Here is a 15,352-nt window from a genome sequence, read left to right on the forward strand (position 1 = left end):
AATACTAGTCCACGTTGGGCTAGTTCTTACAAGTCACTGCCCTGTTATTACATCCAGCATTAAAAGCAAAGAAACAAATTTCCAAGGTTCTTAGTGAGTGGTCGTGCAAAAAATTGACAATTTCCTTATTGGGCCCTACAAAGAAGACATTGATCGCCCAAGACTGCATTTTCTCGTGGCCAGCTAATCCACGAGAAAGGACCTCGATACATTATAAATATGTTCTTAATGGAGGGTTCTTAAAGTTTACTTGAGATTACACATTTTAGTATAACACCGATCAACAACATCTTGATATAGTAACCTGCCTTTTAACCCTCTCAAGTAAATGTCCAAAACTAATTGTTCCTGAGGGTACCTATTCTTTCACGAAAAGAATGGCCGAACTCAACTTATTTTGAAGATGTACATTCACTTTCAAGTTAAAGTTACCTATTGCGATGTTGCGCCACTGATATTTCACAAGGGCTCGTTCTCTTTTCGTAGACCTGCAGTCGGAAAGCCTGACGAGGTAGCAATGGTTTTCTGTAACAACGCTCAGTAGTACCTGTTATTTCTGCAACAACAAGGACTAGTAAATTAGTAGTAACAAGATTCTGGAGAAACTGGATATTGCTGTGGTGTGATATATATAATTACGGCTAGCGCAGAGCGTTCTTTGCCAATAAGTCATTAACTAGAGTATCAAATACAGTGTTTGGATAGCTTATGTCTTTTACGCCAGTAACATTGATTCTACAACATTTACAATATCAACGACAGCAAATGTAGGCCAAGAGTAGCTGCTCACTTAAGGTACGTTGCGGCAACGTTTCAGTAAGGATCAGTCATGACTACCAGATTGCACAGAGGCACTGATAAGCTATCTCCTATTTCCGTTATACTTGTGTACATTCTAAGTCTCCATCAGATAAACTATTGGTTGAGCTCCCATGGACTACAAGAGAACGTTACGTTTGCTAGTTTTTTAGTCCGCCAAGTGTGCAGGAAACTCTTCTCGTTTCATAAGTACGGTGGAGGCAATGAAGCATGGTTATTGGACTCTATAAATTATTAACTAAAATGAAGCGCTGCTTCTTAGCATATATATGTATGGATATCACTGAGAAATTCGCAGCTTATATAAGGACAGCTAAGTGTATTTTTTGACAGCTGTGAAAATCTCTTGGATGTCTTTTGGACTTGTTCTACAACAACCACCGATGATACGGGCACCGCTGCTAATGTAACGCTTGACTACCGCATCCCAACTGTTTAGTTTGTCACTATTTGGCAACCATATCTTTTTTTCAGTGTCATAAACTTCCCCACTATTTGGATAAGCAAGTAAGGCCATATCGGGTAGAGCCTGATGTAGAGACTCAAGAATGTCAGGGGACTGGTTGAAACTAACACAGTTAATACCCAAGAGGGAAAAGTTTGGATTTATTTTGTCGCCCAAGTCCTTGATAACTTTTGCAACTTCTTGCATGGTAGTACCATCTCTCAAGACACCATGCTCGTGAACGGATAAACCAATATAAAAGGGTTTAGATAGAACACTCTCATCCCAAGACAAAATGGCCTTCAATTCATGAATGTTAGGAATGGTTTCAAATCCAATAAGGTCCAAGTTATCATTCTTATTGAAGTTGTCCAACTGAGGTTTGAAATACTGATAGAAGTCAATACTTTCCGGGTTAGCACCATAGTCACCTGTAAACTCGCGGCAAATATGAGCACCCCATGGGCCAATACAACCAATCAAGTATTTATCTTCGCCAATACAACCACGAGAAAAATCGACAATTCTGGTCAATAGATTATTGTATTCTGATAAAGTCTTGATCGGCGTATTTTCAGAAACAGACTTGTAACTTGTTTGGTATGTTGTAGTCATTAATATCTCCGCACCAGCATCCAAGAAATCGTTGAACATTTCTTTGACAATTTTTCTGCTAGAAGATGACTCATCGGACCAAAAAGATTCACTAATGAATGGAATGGTTGACCATACAGGGTTGGCAACTTTGATACCTCTATTCTCTAATTCTGTTCCTTGACCACCATCAAGAACAAGAACCTTCTTAGGATTATCGGCCAACAACTGCTTTAGAGGAAGACGTGCCATTTTTCTGAGACTTTCACACAATTCAATGGTAGACTAGTTTCCAATTATGTTGAATAATTGGTTGTTTTTCAGCTTGGTTGAACTAAACCTTCAATTCTCAAGCGTAATAAAGCGTAAAGAAGTTTCGATGATAACTTTTCTGCCGCCAGGAAGTGACTAATACTCTTGTGAACATAGAGGATGAACAAAAAACTTCGAGGTGATTTTTTCAAATTTCACTTCTAGAATGCCGTGCTGCAGTAAAAAACCCTGCGTGAAGTATTTTGTCGTCGCCGCACGCCTGCTGCTTAGCCGAGCAGGCACTGAGCTTTGTTCAAAGAAAGTACACAGACATTAAACATCCTGAAAAATTATTAAAGACTACACATGCAAGAGTATCCACTAACACCAAAACCTGTAGATTTTGTAATAGAACGGTTTAGAAGCAATAAGTTGTTTCTCTGCTTCTTTTTGTGCCTTGAAAAGTTCTAGATTCTCCACAGAACAACCGGTATCGAGATCGATCTCGCTTCTCTTGATGTACCAACGTCTCCGGTCTTTTCGATAGATTCTGTGTGCAATATACACAACAATCATGATCGGAATACTTAAACAGTACTCAAAAAAAGCTTTAGCGGAACTAGGACTGCCGACTGGTGCGGCTGATACATATACTTCGCCTGCTATTAACAAGGCATTCAGCACACAGCCTAAAACCCCCCCATAAACACCTAGTATAGACTTGTAAGCTATTTCGTCCTTGGACCTACCCTGAGTTTTCAAAGCCATTCTGAACCTAACTTGCGACAGGCAAATACAGAACCAGGTGAAAAATGACGAAATGGAGCACAGGGCGAAAAGCCATGTAAAGACCTCGTCCTCCTTGTTTGAGGCGACCAGGAACCCTAAGAGACCAAACGCACCGCTAATGCCAATCCCCACTAAAGGACGTCCCTTTCTGTCCATATAAGAGCAGACTGACGGAAGTTGGCCAGAGGCGCCTAGAGCCTGAATTAGTCTTGAAGAAGCATAAACGCAAGAATTGCAAACAGACACCACTGCAACAAGGATAACAACGTTCATGAAGTTGGACACCTTAGCGCCCATCGATCCTGTGTTACGCAAAGCGATAACAAAGGGGGAGGCAGAAATGTCCTCACTAGTCGAACCACTGAGCAGTCTACTATCGTTGTAAGGCACCAGGCACCCAATAATGACGACGGTCGTAATGTAAAAAATCGCGATTCTCCAGAACGTACCTTTGGCAGCACGGGATATGGCTGAAATATCTTTGGATTCTGTACTAGTCAGCAACACTAATTCACTGCCACCGAAGGAAAAGGCAGCGGAAACAAAAGTGTTACACAGATTCTTGAAGACCGGCTTCGCGAAGGCGCCTGGGTTGTGCCAGTATTTAGTTCCAATATATCCGGTGGAATTCGGCCCTCCTCCGGCAATCAGAACGATGCCAATGATGATAAAGATGATTATAGCAACGACTTTTATAATCGACAAGGCAAATTCTGTCTCAGCAAAGCCCTTCACGCCAAACAAATTCAGCACCATGATGAAAGTATAAAAAATAGCCACCCAAACCGCAGGATTGACGGTTTGATTCCAATAGGAGATCGTAAGTGAACAACCAATTAACTCGCTCGGGAAGGAAATCAACCAGGCCAGAGCATAGTTTGTAGCCACAGTAAACCCAACGGATTCATCTATAAACCTACTAACATGTGTAGCATATGAGCCAGAAACCGGGAACTGGCAGGAGAGTTCTGCAGCACTCTGGACGACACAGAACATAGAAGTACCCACTATCAAAAACCCAATTAACAAAGCGGCCGGCCCGGAAGCCAAAGAGTAACCCAAACCGATGAAAAGCCCAGTTCCCAAAGTGCCACCTATGGCAATCATGGTCAAGTGCCTCTGGCTCAAGACTTTTTGGTAAGGTTGAGAGGCTAGCTTCCACTGAATTTTTTCCTGTTCAGTTTGCTCGCTGTTTTCAAGATCTTCCGGTATGACATGTAAATTACTTTGCTTGAAGGAGTCCTTCATTCTTCTAATCAGCGACTCTGATTTGTCTGATCTTTCTAGCCCAGTCGGTATCATTGTAGACTCCGTCTCTATCTTCGTAAACTTGTCCGACTCATTTCCCTTCTTCAGTATATCCATCTTGACACTTTTCAAATAAAAAAATACGTTCTAAAAGCACTAGTCAGTCTGCCTTTCAACTTTAATGTAGGAAGGCTCTTGATATCTTATGTGAGGAAAAGAGAGTTATGAGATATTCTAAAAGGTCTCTTTATTTGGTGCGATGTCTCAAAAATTTCTACTTGTATGCTCGAGAAAAGCAGTGTAGTCTTCTCGAAGGCCGTTATCCCGCTCTCACGCCGTGCCGCACTTGGTAAGAAAACGCGCACACAATTTTTTTTGGTCTCTCTTTTACGGACCCAAACCGTTAAAATAATATGACTATGGAAGAGTTGATGGTACTATGAACGAGTCATCCTTGGCGAAATCACATGGCTTTTGCATCAGACAATGCTGTATAGCGTGCAAGAAGCATGCCATATTGCAACAAAGAAGTAGATAAAGTTGGGCCTTGCCAACTTGTTGTTTTCTTAGTAGTAGATAGAATGGGCGCCAGTTCGACTCATACGTGGGAACGCTTACATTACACGATCTTATCAGCTCTTGCGTTTTACTACCCTTTTACCTTTCGCTTGGCTGCAGTGCTTTGGATATGATAATGAATTGACAAGCAAAACGAAGGTGGTGTTAATTGCGGCGGAAAAAACAAACTCAAAGAAATCACTGCATGAATGCAGGCAACCTAATATAAGAGTAGAAACAAACTCAGCAGAGAGCTATCACATTGCCAAGACCTCAAACGTGTTGCCCAACACAAACTGTATTGGCCGAAGAGATAAGCGGGCTCAGGAGTCCACGCGATAAGCAAGATGAGTGATCAACTGCATTTTGTAGAGTTTTGAAGTTCAACTCCGCATGTGCAAAATCTTAGTTTGTTTAAGTACTTAAATAGCTAGTTTGCTGTCCAAACAGCGTCTTTAGAAACTGAATAACCTCGTCGAAAATGTCTGAAATTGGTGATGAGTCTACTAATAGCCAAGAAAAGGTAAAACCGAAGATCTATGAAGAAGATGTCGATGAGGAGCACGACATTGTAAGCGTGGAAGAGACTGTGAAACGGGGTGTTCTCCACAATGATAGAACAAAACTCAAGCAAGGGCTGAAAGAGCGCCATATCAAGATGCTAACACTTGTCGGCGTATTTGGCACAGGTCTATTTCTGTCCTCCGGTGGTACGTTAAAAAAAACCGGGCCGGTTGGTCTGTTGATTGCATACCTGTTCGTTGGTATTGTTGTGGGGTGTAATCAGATTGCTATCGCTGAGGTCGCTTCTTTCATGCCCGCTACCGGGGCAACCATCAGACATGCTGAGCAGTTCATAGACGAGTCAGTTGGCTTCACATTTGGTTGGATCTCTACATATTCGTCACTGATGCCTGGTGAGTTATCGGCCACGGCAGTTATTATGAGATATTGGACGGATGTAAGTCCTGCAGTTTTCATAACTGTGTTCGGTATTCTTTTTGTGGTGACGAATATTTACACAATTCGATTCTACGGCGAACTCGAATACATATTCGGGTGGCTAAAACTTGTATTGATTTTTATATTGATTATATCAGGACTGGTGATCGACCTAGGTGGTACCAAGGGTCAAGAAAGGCTTGGATTTCACTATTGGAGGGAACCTGGACCCTTTGCAAATTATTTGGTGGGGGGACATATAGGAAAGTTTGTGGGCTTCTGGGCTGCCATTTCTTCTGTGGTGTACTCTTACTCTGGCATTCAAAACATTGCCATTCTTGCCGGTGAAACTAAGAACAGCAGACATGCAATTTTTCACGGTGCCAAAAATGTCTTCTTGCGCATTATTGTTTTATACTTGGTCACAGTCTTCATACTGACACTGATCGTACCGTACAATGATAAGTTGATCGCTACCGGAACGGGCACAGCCCGGTCGAGTCCCTTTGTCATTGCAATGAACAGAGCTGGGATCAAAGTCTTACCTCATATTGTCAATGCCTTGATCTTAACATCGGCATGGTCAGCTGGTAACTTGGCTATTATCGAAGGTTCCAGGAATTTGTTCTGTTTGGCGACAAAGAATCAAGCCCCCAAGATTTTTTTGAGGACGAGTAAAAGAGGAATTCCTTATGTTGGTGTGATATTCATCTCGAGTTTTCTACCATTGGCGTATATGTCCTGTTCCAAATCGTCGGCTACCGTCTTTGGGTGGTTCCAAGAGCTGGTGTCTTCAAACACGCTGCTACGTTGGATTCTGATTTCGGCAAACCATATCCATATGGACAGGGCTTTGAAAGCTCAGGGATACAGCAGGTCTGACCTACCATATTCAACACCCATGGGTCCTTTTGCTGCTTGGTTTTCCGGGATCATGTCGTTCATTTTCTTACTTACGGGAGGCTTTTACAACTTCATACACGGTCATTTCGACATCGAGTCCTTTTTTACCAGGTACTTCATAATTCCATTGGCAATTGGACTATTTACTTTCTGGAAGCTATTCAAAAAGACTAAATATTTACGTCCACATGAAGTAGATCTTGAATCTATCTTTGACGACATCAAAGAAAATCCAGAACACATTGTAAAGACCAAAAACGCGTGGGCAAGATTTTCAATAGCAAGAGGTTGGAGAGAACGAAGCCAAAAATAGCTTAAACGATATCATTGCTTCGATGAAGAAGGAACAAACCATTAGTTTTAATAACCTTAGATAAACTACTGAAAGTAAATAGTGTTTGTAGAGTAGCTCTTAGATAATCAAAACTCAAGCATCGTAAGTACGTAGGGACACTTGAAACCTATTTTTCGTAGAACATGAAAGAGTTATTTTGGCAACAAGTAAAAAGCAAAAATGCCTTTTGTGCACAGATTGAACACTGCTCTTCGGAATCATCAGGCAAACTAATCAGCTACCGATGAAGAAATTAGTTTCTCACAAAAAAAATTCTTGTATTACAACGGGTTCTTGTTGGATTTTCAAATACACCGCTGGCTACTCGGATATGTCCGTGCAATTTATCGAAATACTTCATAGCGTGTGCACTAGTATCTACTTCGTATAGGAAGGTGCAAAGCTCCAGCCAACACATTTCCAAAGACTGATAGATCATTGGTTGTAATCTAGTATTCGCTGTTGGGCCGAAACTACGTATGCTCTTTTCTCTTTCTGTAGAATCAAAGAGTCGCGCTGGCGGCGCGCATTTTTTTTTTTTTTTTTTTTTTCTCTCGATTATGCAGTCAGTTTAATTTAGCTTCGAGGGGCGCGTACCGGACTTAAAAATTAAAGTTAGTAATCATCAAAAATGGGGGCGGGGTATGCATTTCGACTGCGTGGGATCGAAAAGACTCTCTTTGCAGGCACTAAGGCACTAAGGCACGGTATGAAGTGGGATGATCTCCTTGTGCACTGGTTTCTTAGCAGACAAAACTGTAACGTAGAAAGCCGCCATGACGTAGGCATTCGAGGATACTATTACATAATAATATTCTTTGACTCCTAGTCTAAGAACATACAGAATCCAATGAAACGGAGGTAATCTCAAGAGTTGAATTCCCCTGGATATATGCAAAAAGCGAACGTATTCAATATTGAAATTTATCGTATCAATGGTGTGAGATTTTCGCCTCCCCCCCCAGAAAACTAACACTACTGAGACATATAAAGGGCGAAGGTGAAATGAACTGGTTCTGGTTCATCGTACACTTCTACCCTAGAAGAATAAAGGATAACAAAACTAAAACAACAAAAAACAAAAAATAAAAGCGCAATAAAAACTAAAAAATGTCTACTGTACAATCTTCTGTCGGAAGTGATACAGATATTCAGAACGCTTCTAATGCTGATGTTCATATCGCACCACGTGTGGAAAAAGAGTGGTCTGATGAGTTTGATGACAACGAAGTTTTAAATGGGGATACAATAGAGCCTCCAAAGAGGGGCCTTCTAGGTTACCTCGTCATCTATTTACTCTGTTATCCTATATCCTTTGGAGGTTTCCTACCTGGTTGGGATAGTGGTATTACAGCAGGTTTCATCAACATGGACAACTTCAAAATGAACTTTGGATCCTACAAGCACAGTACTGGAGAGTACTACTTAAGCAATGTTCGTATGGGTCTTTTGGTCGCCATGTTTAGTGTCGGATGTGCTATAGGGGGTGTCTCTTTCGCCCGTTTTGCCGATAAGTTAGGCAGAAGGCTAGCAATTGTGATTGTGGTATTGGTATATATGGTTGGTGCCATTATTCAAATCAGTTCAAACCATAAATGGTACCAGTACTTTGTCGGTAAGATCATTTACGGTCTCGGTGCTGGTGGTTGTTCGGTGTTGTGTCCAATGCTTTTGTCGGAAATAGCACCCAAGGACCTGAGAGGTGGGCTTATTTCATTGTACCAACTGAACATGACCTTTGGTATTTTCTTAGGTTATTGTAGTGTTTATGGAACAAGGAAATATGACAACACTGCACAATGGAGAGTGCCTCTTGGGCTTTGCTTTTTGTGGGCCCTGATTATCATCATTGGTATGCTATTGGTCCCAGAATCACCCAGGTATTTGGTCGAATGTGAAAGACATGAGGATGCATGTATTTCGATTGCCAAGATTAACAAGGTTTCACCAGAGGATCCATGGGTACAGAGACAGGTTGAAGAAATCAACGTCGGGGTGCTCGCCCAAAAGGAACTAGGAGAAGCATCATGGAAGGAACTTTTCTCAATTAAAACAAAGGTTCTTCAACGTTTGATTACAGGGATCCTAGTGCAAACCTTTTTGCAACTTACCGGTGAAAACTACTTTTTCTTCTACGGAACTACCATCTTCAAATCTGTCGGGCTTACTGACGGTTTTGAGACCTCAATCGTTTTGGGTACCGTGAATTTCTTCTCCACTATCATCGCTGTTATGGTCGTCGACAAGATCGGTCGTCGTAAATGTCTATTGTTCGGTGCAGCTGGAATGATGGCTTGTATGGTTATATTTGCTAGTATCGGGGTGAAATGTCTTTACCCCCATGGCCAGGATGGTCCCTCTTCGAAAGGTGCAGGTAATGCTATGATTGTGTTCACCTGCTTTTATATATTCTGCTTCGCAACAACATGGGCACCAGTCGCTTATATCGTGGTTGCTGAGTCGTTCCCTTCGAAGGTCAAGTCCAGAGCTATGTCCATTTCAACTGCATTCAACTGGTTATGGCAATTCTTGATCGGTTTCTTCACACCATTCATTACCGGCTCGATCCATTTCTACTATGGTTATGTGTTTGTTGGATGTTTGGTTGCCATGTTTTTGTACATATTCTTCTTTTTACCAGAAACAATCGGTTTATCTTTGGAAGAAATCCAATTACTGTACGAAGAAGGTGTGAAGCCATGGAAATCCACATCTTGGGTTCCACCATCAAGGAGAGGAGTCCATTCAGAAGAGACTGAGACTCAGGATAAAGATTGGAAGAAATTTTTGAAGTTTTCAAAGGCTTCTAATTGATCGTTGGGATCATATTCTTGCCGTTTTAGGCAGCATTGTATATTATGCTCTACATATAAATGTGTAATTTTAATTTGTGACGAATTTATGAAGGTCTCCGAAGCTATGAAGATCGATACCCTTACATGCTGGTATGTGTTTACCACCTGAGCACCAGTTTATTCAGAAAACAGTATTATGTCTGATCGTTTCCTTTTTTTCTACAAAGCGAAAGGAGAAAGCTTAATGTCTGTGATGTGAATATCGAGGGCGATGGCAGTGACCAACACAAATATGTGTGTTATTGAGTAGTTATTAAAAATCATCGAGAATGCATTGACAGGTATATAATACGTTACATGACTAAACAAAATAATATAAAAAAAGTACAAAAACACATAATCTATCCCAGATATCTGCTCATTACTATCCAGGCACGCGGATCGCTTTCTAAATTACACCTGGTCTAGAACTTCGTTCACAGCGGCAAGTGGTCCTTTATCATAAACAACTTCTAGCGAGTGAGTCAATTGCGCAACAAAGTCCTTGTTATCACGAATTTCAGGGCTGAAAAGGACCTCGATGTTAAGTAGCTCGTGAGGATCCTTACCACCCTTAACAGCAGCAGCCTTCAAGGTATCTGCCATGGGGTCCTCAATTTCGAATGGTTTGCCGTTCATGTCGACACCGGTCAAATAACGGAACCATCCAGCCACACACACTGCCAACAACTTATACTTGCCGTTAGGCTTGCGCAACTGCTCGTAGATCGAAGGTAAAACGTACTTGGGCATCTTACCTGAGCCCATCAAACAGATACGTGCAACGGTGTCCTGAATTGCTGGATTGGAGAATCTCTCCAACACAGACGCAGTGTATTCTTCGAAATCCACGCCTGGCACCTTAGGTAACAATGGGATGACTTCCTCACGCATCAAAACACGGATGTACTTGTTGATGGTTGGGTCGTTGACGACCTCGTGTATATAGGTGTAACCGGCCAAGTATCCAAGGTATCCCATGGCTGAGTGCCCACCGTTAAGCAGACGCAATTTCATCAGTTCATAGGAATCGACATCCTTGACAACTTGAACACCGACAAGTTCCCAAGGAGGACGGCCGTCAGAAAAGTTGTCTTCAAGAACCCATTGGATGAAAGGCTCTGCAACAACGGGACATTGGTCCTTAATTCCCCAAGTGTCAGTGACGTACTTGCGCTCCTCGTCAGTGCAACGTGGTGTGACACGATCAACCATACAGTTAGGAGAAGTAACCTTCTCTTCGATCCAGGCAGCGAACTTCTCATCCTTCTTTAACTTGGCAAACGCAACAAGCATAGCCTTGACTGTGATACCGTTCTGAGGCATGTTGTCACAGGACATAATGGTGAAGGGAGTGAGGCCTTTCTTGTAACGCAGCAATAGAGCCTCATATAGGTAACCGTAGAGAGTGGCAGGATTCTCTGGATGATTCAAATCGTTGACAATTTCCGGAGCATCGGTCATTAACGAGTTTGTTGCTTCACTATGGTAATAACCGTTCTCGGTAACGGTTAGAGAAACAATATGTGTATCTGGGTTGGCCATCTTTTCGATGACAGCCCTTGGATCATCGGGTGCGTACATGTATGCGGTGATGGAACCGACAATGTAAGCGTTGGTTTCCTTGATACCGCGCTCTACAACTGTGTATAGACAATCTTGGGCTTTCATAGCATCGCGCATAAGGGCATCTGCCTTCATTAAACCAACACCACATATTGACCAGTCCTTCAAGCTGTGATCCTGCATCAAACGGTTCATGAAAACGGCCAAGTGGGAACGATGGAATGCACCAACACCTAGATGAACAATACCCTGTTTAACGCCTTCTCTGGGGTAGGTTGGTATTGGAAGGGTGGATTGAAAACTCTTGAGAGTTTTTGCATTCAAGCTGGTAGCTGTTGTTTCATTGGACTTTGTCATTTTTGAAGTTGTTACTTTTCTTCTTTTTTTTCTTTTTTGTTGTTGTTGTTGTTGTTGTTATTGATATCACTTTTATGTGTTGAGATTAAGAGAGAAGTATAAAGCCAAACAATTGCACAGTTGGAATCAGCTATTTATATGTGAAGTTGAACGATATCTAAAACTTCGAGACATTAACTCCCCCACATCTTTTCCCCTGGAATATGATGCTTCCCAATTATAGTTAGCTAACATAATACGGTGAATAAGTGTTGGTCATTTTTCAAGAAGACGGTGCATCTATGTATCTCACCCGTTACCTCGCAGTTAGTAGGGAGACTTTAATGCTTGCTTGATGCTTGCCGTAAAGCTAATGCAATGACGTATTATTATGGTGTGTGCTGCAACCAAATATGGCGGGCTAAAAATAAAGAGAAAGTGCATGCGAACTAGACCATTGGTGGAGCAAGTTCTGAAAGATTTTTATGTCCGTGCCAAGGAGGGAGTGATTAGGTGGTGGGATAACGCGGGGTAGAACGACTCAGGCACAAAGGCAAAAAACCAACAAGGCACGGGAACAGGCACGAAGGCTACCCCACGCTGCACCACGCGCGATACCTTATTTTTCCAGGAGAAACTGCAGGAAGCTTAGCTGTAGGTACATGCTATGTATGGTACGCAATGCATAAGTTCTCGGGGATGATTCTTGGTAAGCAACAAACAGATTATGTTGAAGTTGGCTAGCTACGTATAGCTTCAGCATACATCGGCCTATCTCAGGGATGCACAATGAATGAGTCTCGTCTCTTTCAAGGACTGTCTTCTCAGCTGAAAATTATTTTGCTTTATTTTTTTCGACATCCAGAGTTTATAATACTATATTTTATTTCCGGCATCGTATCTCCTTTCTCCGGTCAAACAACGCCACTACGTCAGCCCTCTCATCTCATTCATCACCCCAGTTATGATAAACTTAAGATGACAAGTAGGCCTTTCTCATTTCAGTGGACTAAAATTTGACGTATAAAAGAGTTAAACCATTCAACGTTATGAAAAATAGCTTTCAAGTGAAAATGAAACCATTGAATACTTAACAAGAAAAACCAAGAAATTACAAAAAACCATGTCTCAAACTACTAATCCTTCTGTTGTTTTGAGAAAAGTCGGCGACATCGCCATCGAGCAAAGACCAGTTCCTACCATCGAAGACCCCCATTACGTCAAGTTAGCCATTAAAGCTACTGGTATATGTGGTTCTGATGTCCACTACTACAGAAGCGGTGGCATTGGAAAATACATATTGAAGGCTCCTATGGTACTTGGTCATGAGTCGAGCGGAGAAGTTGTGGAAGTTGGTAACGCTGTGACAAGAGTCAAAGTCGGAGACCGTGTGGCTATTGAGCCCGGTGTTCCTAGCCGTTACTCTGATGAGACCAAGGAGGGTAGGTACAACCTTTGCCCACACATGGCATTTGCAGCCACTCCTCCAATTGACGGTACTCTTGTGAAGTACTATTTATCTCCGGAAGATTTTCTTGTGAAGCTACCGGAAGGTGTTAGCTATGAAGAGGGAGCCTGTGTCGAGCCACTATCTGTCGGTGTGCACTCTAACAAACTCGCAGGAGTTCGCTTCAGCACCAGAGTTGTTGTATTTGGCGCAGGGCCTGTGGGGCTGTTAACGGGAGCAGTTGCGCGTGCATTTGGTGCCAGTGACGTTGTTTTCGTTGATGTGTTTGACAACAAGCTACAAAGGGCAAAGGATTTCGGTGCTACAAACACTTTCAATTCTTCCAAGATTCCTACTGACAAAGCCCAAGAATTGGCTTCTGAAGTAGAAAAGCTTCTAGGCGGAAACCATGCAGATGTGGTGTTTGAATGCTCGGGAGCAGATGTTTGCATTGACGCTGGTGTCAAAGTAACCAAGGTTGGGGGAACGATGGTACAAGTTGGTATGGGCAAAAATTATACCAACTTCCCAATCGCTGAAGTTAGCGGCAAGGAAATGAAGCTAATTGGATGTTTCCGTTATTCGTTTGGTGATTATCGCGATGCGGTGAACTTGGTTGCCACAGGAAAAGTTAATGTCAAGCCACTAATAACGCATAGATTTAAGTTCGAAGATGCAGCTAAGGCCTATGACTACAACATTTCCCATGGTGGAGATGTAGTCAAGACTATAATCGCCGGTCCCGAATGAAAAATGGGTACTGTTACGTAGTGTTGTATGTCCATGTATATAGGTCGAAATAGACAAGGCAACAATTGAAAAAAATACTAAGAAAAAAACGTTCAAATAGAACGCATGTTCAAACACCAAGTTGTTGATATTTTTTATTGAGGATGAATTGTTGAAGCTATTGAGAATGTAAGAGATCAATAAGTAAGAATGACCACGAAAAATGGTTCGAGAAATGTAAAAGAATAGGCCGGTATACAGGTGCTCAAAAAAAAAAAAAGCACCCCGACTATTTTTAAGAAGCATGGGTCCAAAAGTGCTAATTGAGCTATGCTCTTCTATATGTTTGGACATTTCTCTTGTATGATATCCTTCACAACATTTTTGAAGAAGAATACGATGGCGACTGCATCAATCGGTCTCTCGTAACACTTCTGGTAGCTGCTCTAGGCGATTTTCCCTTCACAACCTCATCCAGACCTTTTTACAAAACCACTAATTTTATCATGGTTGCTGGATTGAACTGCGGAAAGACCACAAACACTTGTCATCCATTGAACAGCTGTGTATGGGAAAGGATTGTTATATACGTTATTTCTGTTGCAATTTTTGGACTATGTTCTGCTTAAGGTAAAGACCTTCACGTGTGTGTGTTTGGTTGGCTTTTTAGATCCGGGGAGACGTTGCAAACTTGAACTTTGGACGAGAGAAGAGTAATATCAAAGACGAAAGCCGCAGGAAAAATCTGACAGGCTATAGATGCTTGCTTTTAGAAAAGTGTAATCTTCAAGATCAATTAATGGAAGACTTTACGGAAACATAACGAATAGGAGAAACGGTGTATGCTATACTCCATATTTTTTATATAGAGTAGAGTAAATAGACACAGTTGCCTCTTTATTTTTCTAGAATATGTAGTCATTTATTGATAAGTGATGGGGTACTTTGTCCTTCGTCTACAATGGAAGTTTCCATATGTTCTTTGAGATTTCCATGAATGACATCTTCTGAGGTGGATTTGACTGAAAATGGGTCGACTTTTGCTGATTTAAATTTTCTTGCTGGAACTCCAAGCTTGAACAGCTCATTTATCTCAACGAAGGTCTTCCCCGCAGTTTCCGGTAAATCAATTACAGCCCATATTAAAGTACAAAAGCATAACGTGCCCCAGAAAAATCCGGACTTGGCGCCCCAGTTCCACTTTTTAGAGTTCAATTGATATAGTATTAGAACGCTGCATGCGATACTGACCACATTATAAGTATTACGTGCCAGAATAATCGTTTTTGTTCTTAGCCTTGAAGATGGTATTTCGGAAACTAAACAAAAAACGACCGGGGCAATGCCAAGATTATAAAAAAACGCTACTACCATCAAAAGAGACCCACTTCCCATTTTCGCACCATGAGTATTTGCACATCCCAAACCGCCAATAATGAAGAAAATAATCGTCTGAAAGGCCAGTCCAAAAGCGTAAAGATCATATCTGCCATAGTATTTTGAAAACCCACCAAGACAAAAATGTCGCGCAAATACCGAGACAGTATTGAATAATA

The 15,352-nt window shown here is 41.8% G+C and overlaps 7 protein-coding genes across 7 annotated transcripts; 3 read left to right on the forward strand and 4 right to left on the reverse strand.

Moving 5' to 3' along the window:
- Positions 1–1,132: 1,132 nt before the first annotated feature.
- SMKI13G4390 (uncharacterized protein) lies at positions 1,133–2,110 on the reverse strand (the record flags this gene model as incomplete). The annotated part of the gene is made up of 1 exon (XM_056225050.1): positions 1,133–2,110. One exon carries the CDS (start codon positions 2,108–2,110, stop codon positions 1,133–1,135), a length of 978 nt encoding a protein of 325 aa, XP_056078907.1.
- A 381-nt stretch (positions 2,111–2,491) lies between these two features.
- SMKI13G4400 (amino acid permease) lies at positions 2,492–4,264 on the reverse strand (the record flags this gene model as incomplete). The annotated part of the gene is made up of 1 exon (XM_056225051.1): positions 2,492–4,264. The coding sequence occupies one exon, from the start codon at positions 4,262–4,264 to the stop codon at positions 2,492–2,494; it is 1,773 nt and encodes a 590-aa protein (XP_056078908.1).
- Positions 4,265–5,186: 922 nt separating this feature from the next.
- On the forward strand, positions 5,187–6,863 carry SMKI13G4410 (uncharacterized protein; the record flags this gene model as incomplete). The annotated part of the gene is made up of 1 exon (XM_056225052.1): positions 5,187–6,863. The coding sequence occupies one exon, from the start codon at positions 5,187–5,189 to the stop codon at positions 6,861–6,863; it is 1,677 nt and encodes a 558-aa protein (XP_056078909.1).
- Positions 6,864–7,994: 1,131 nt separating this feature from the next.
- Positions 7,995–9,698, forward strand: SMKI13G4420 (sugar porter family MFS transporter; the record flags this gene model as incomplete). Its single annotated transcript, XM_056225054.1, has 1 exon — positions 7,995–9,698. One exon carries the CDS (start codon positions 7,995–7,997, stop codon positions 9,696–9,698), a length of 1,704 nt encoding a protein of 567 aa, XP_056078910.1.
- Positions 9,699–10,132: 434 nt separating this feature from the next.
- On the reverse strand, positions 10,133–11,641 carry SMKI13G4430 (mannitol dehydrogenase family protein; the record flags this gene model as incomplete). The annotated part of the gene is made up of 1 exon (XM_056225055.1): positions 10,133–11,641. The coding sequence occupies one exon, from the start codon at positions 11,639–11,641 to the stop codon at positions 10,133–10,135; it is 1,509 nt and encodes a 502-aa protein (XP_056078911.1).
- Positions 11,642–12,743: 1,102 nt separating this feature from the next.
- On the forward strand, positions 12,744–13,817 carry SMKI13G4440 (NAD(P)-dependent alcohol dehydrogenase; the record flags this gene model as incomplete). Its single annotated transcript, XM_056225056.1, has 1 exon — positions 12,744–13,817. One exon carries the CDS (start codon positions 12,744–12,746, stop codon positions 13,815–13,817), a length of 1,074 nt encoding a protein of 357 aa, XP_056078912.1.
- Positions 13,818–14,714: 897 nt separating this feature from the next.
- On the reverse strand, positions 14,715–15,191 carry SMKI13G4450 (uncharacterized protein; the record flags this gene model as incomplete). The annotated part of the gene is made up of 1 exon (XM_056225057.1): positions 14,715–15,191. The coding sequence occupies one exon, from the start codon at positions 15,189–15,191 to the stop codon at positions 14,715–14,717; it is 477 nt and encodes a 158-aa protein (XP_056078913.1).
- Between the last annotated feature and the right edge of the window lie 161 nt (positions 15,192–15,352).

Source organism: Saccharomyces mikatae (assembly GCF_947241705.1).
Source record: "Saccharomyces mikatae IFO 1815 strain IFO1815 genome assembly, chromosome: 13".
Taxonomy (NCBI): Eukaryota; Fungi; Ascomycota; class Saccharomycetes; order Saccharomycetales; family Saccharomycetaceae; genus Saccharomyces; species Saccharomyces mikatae.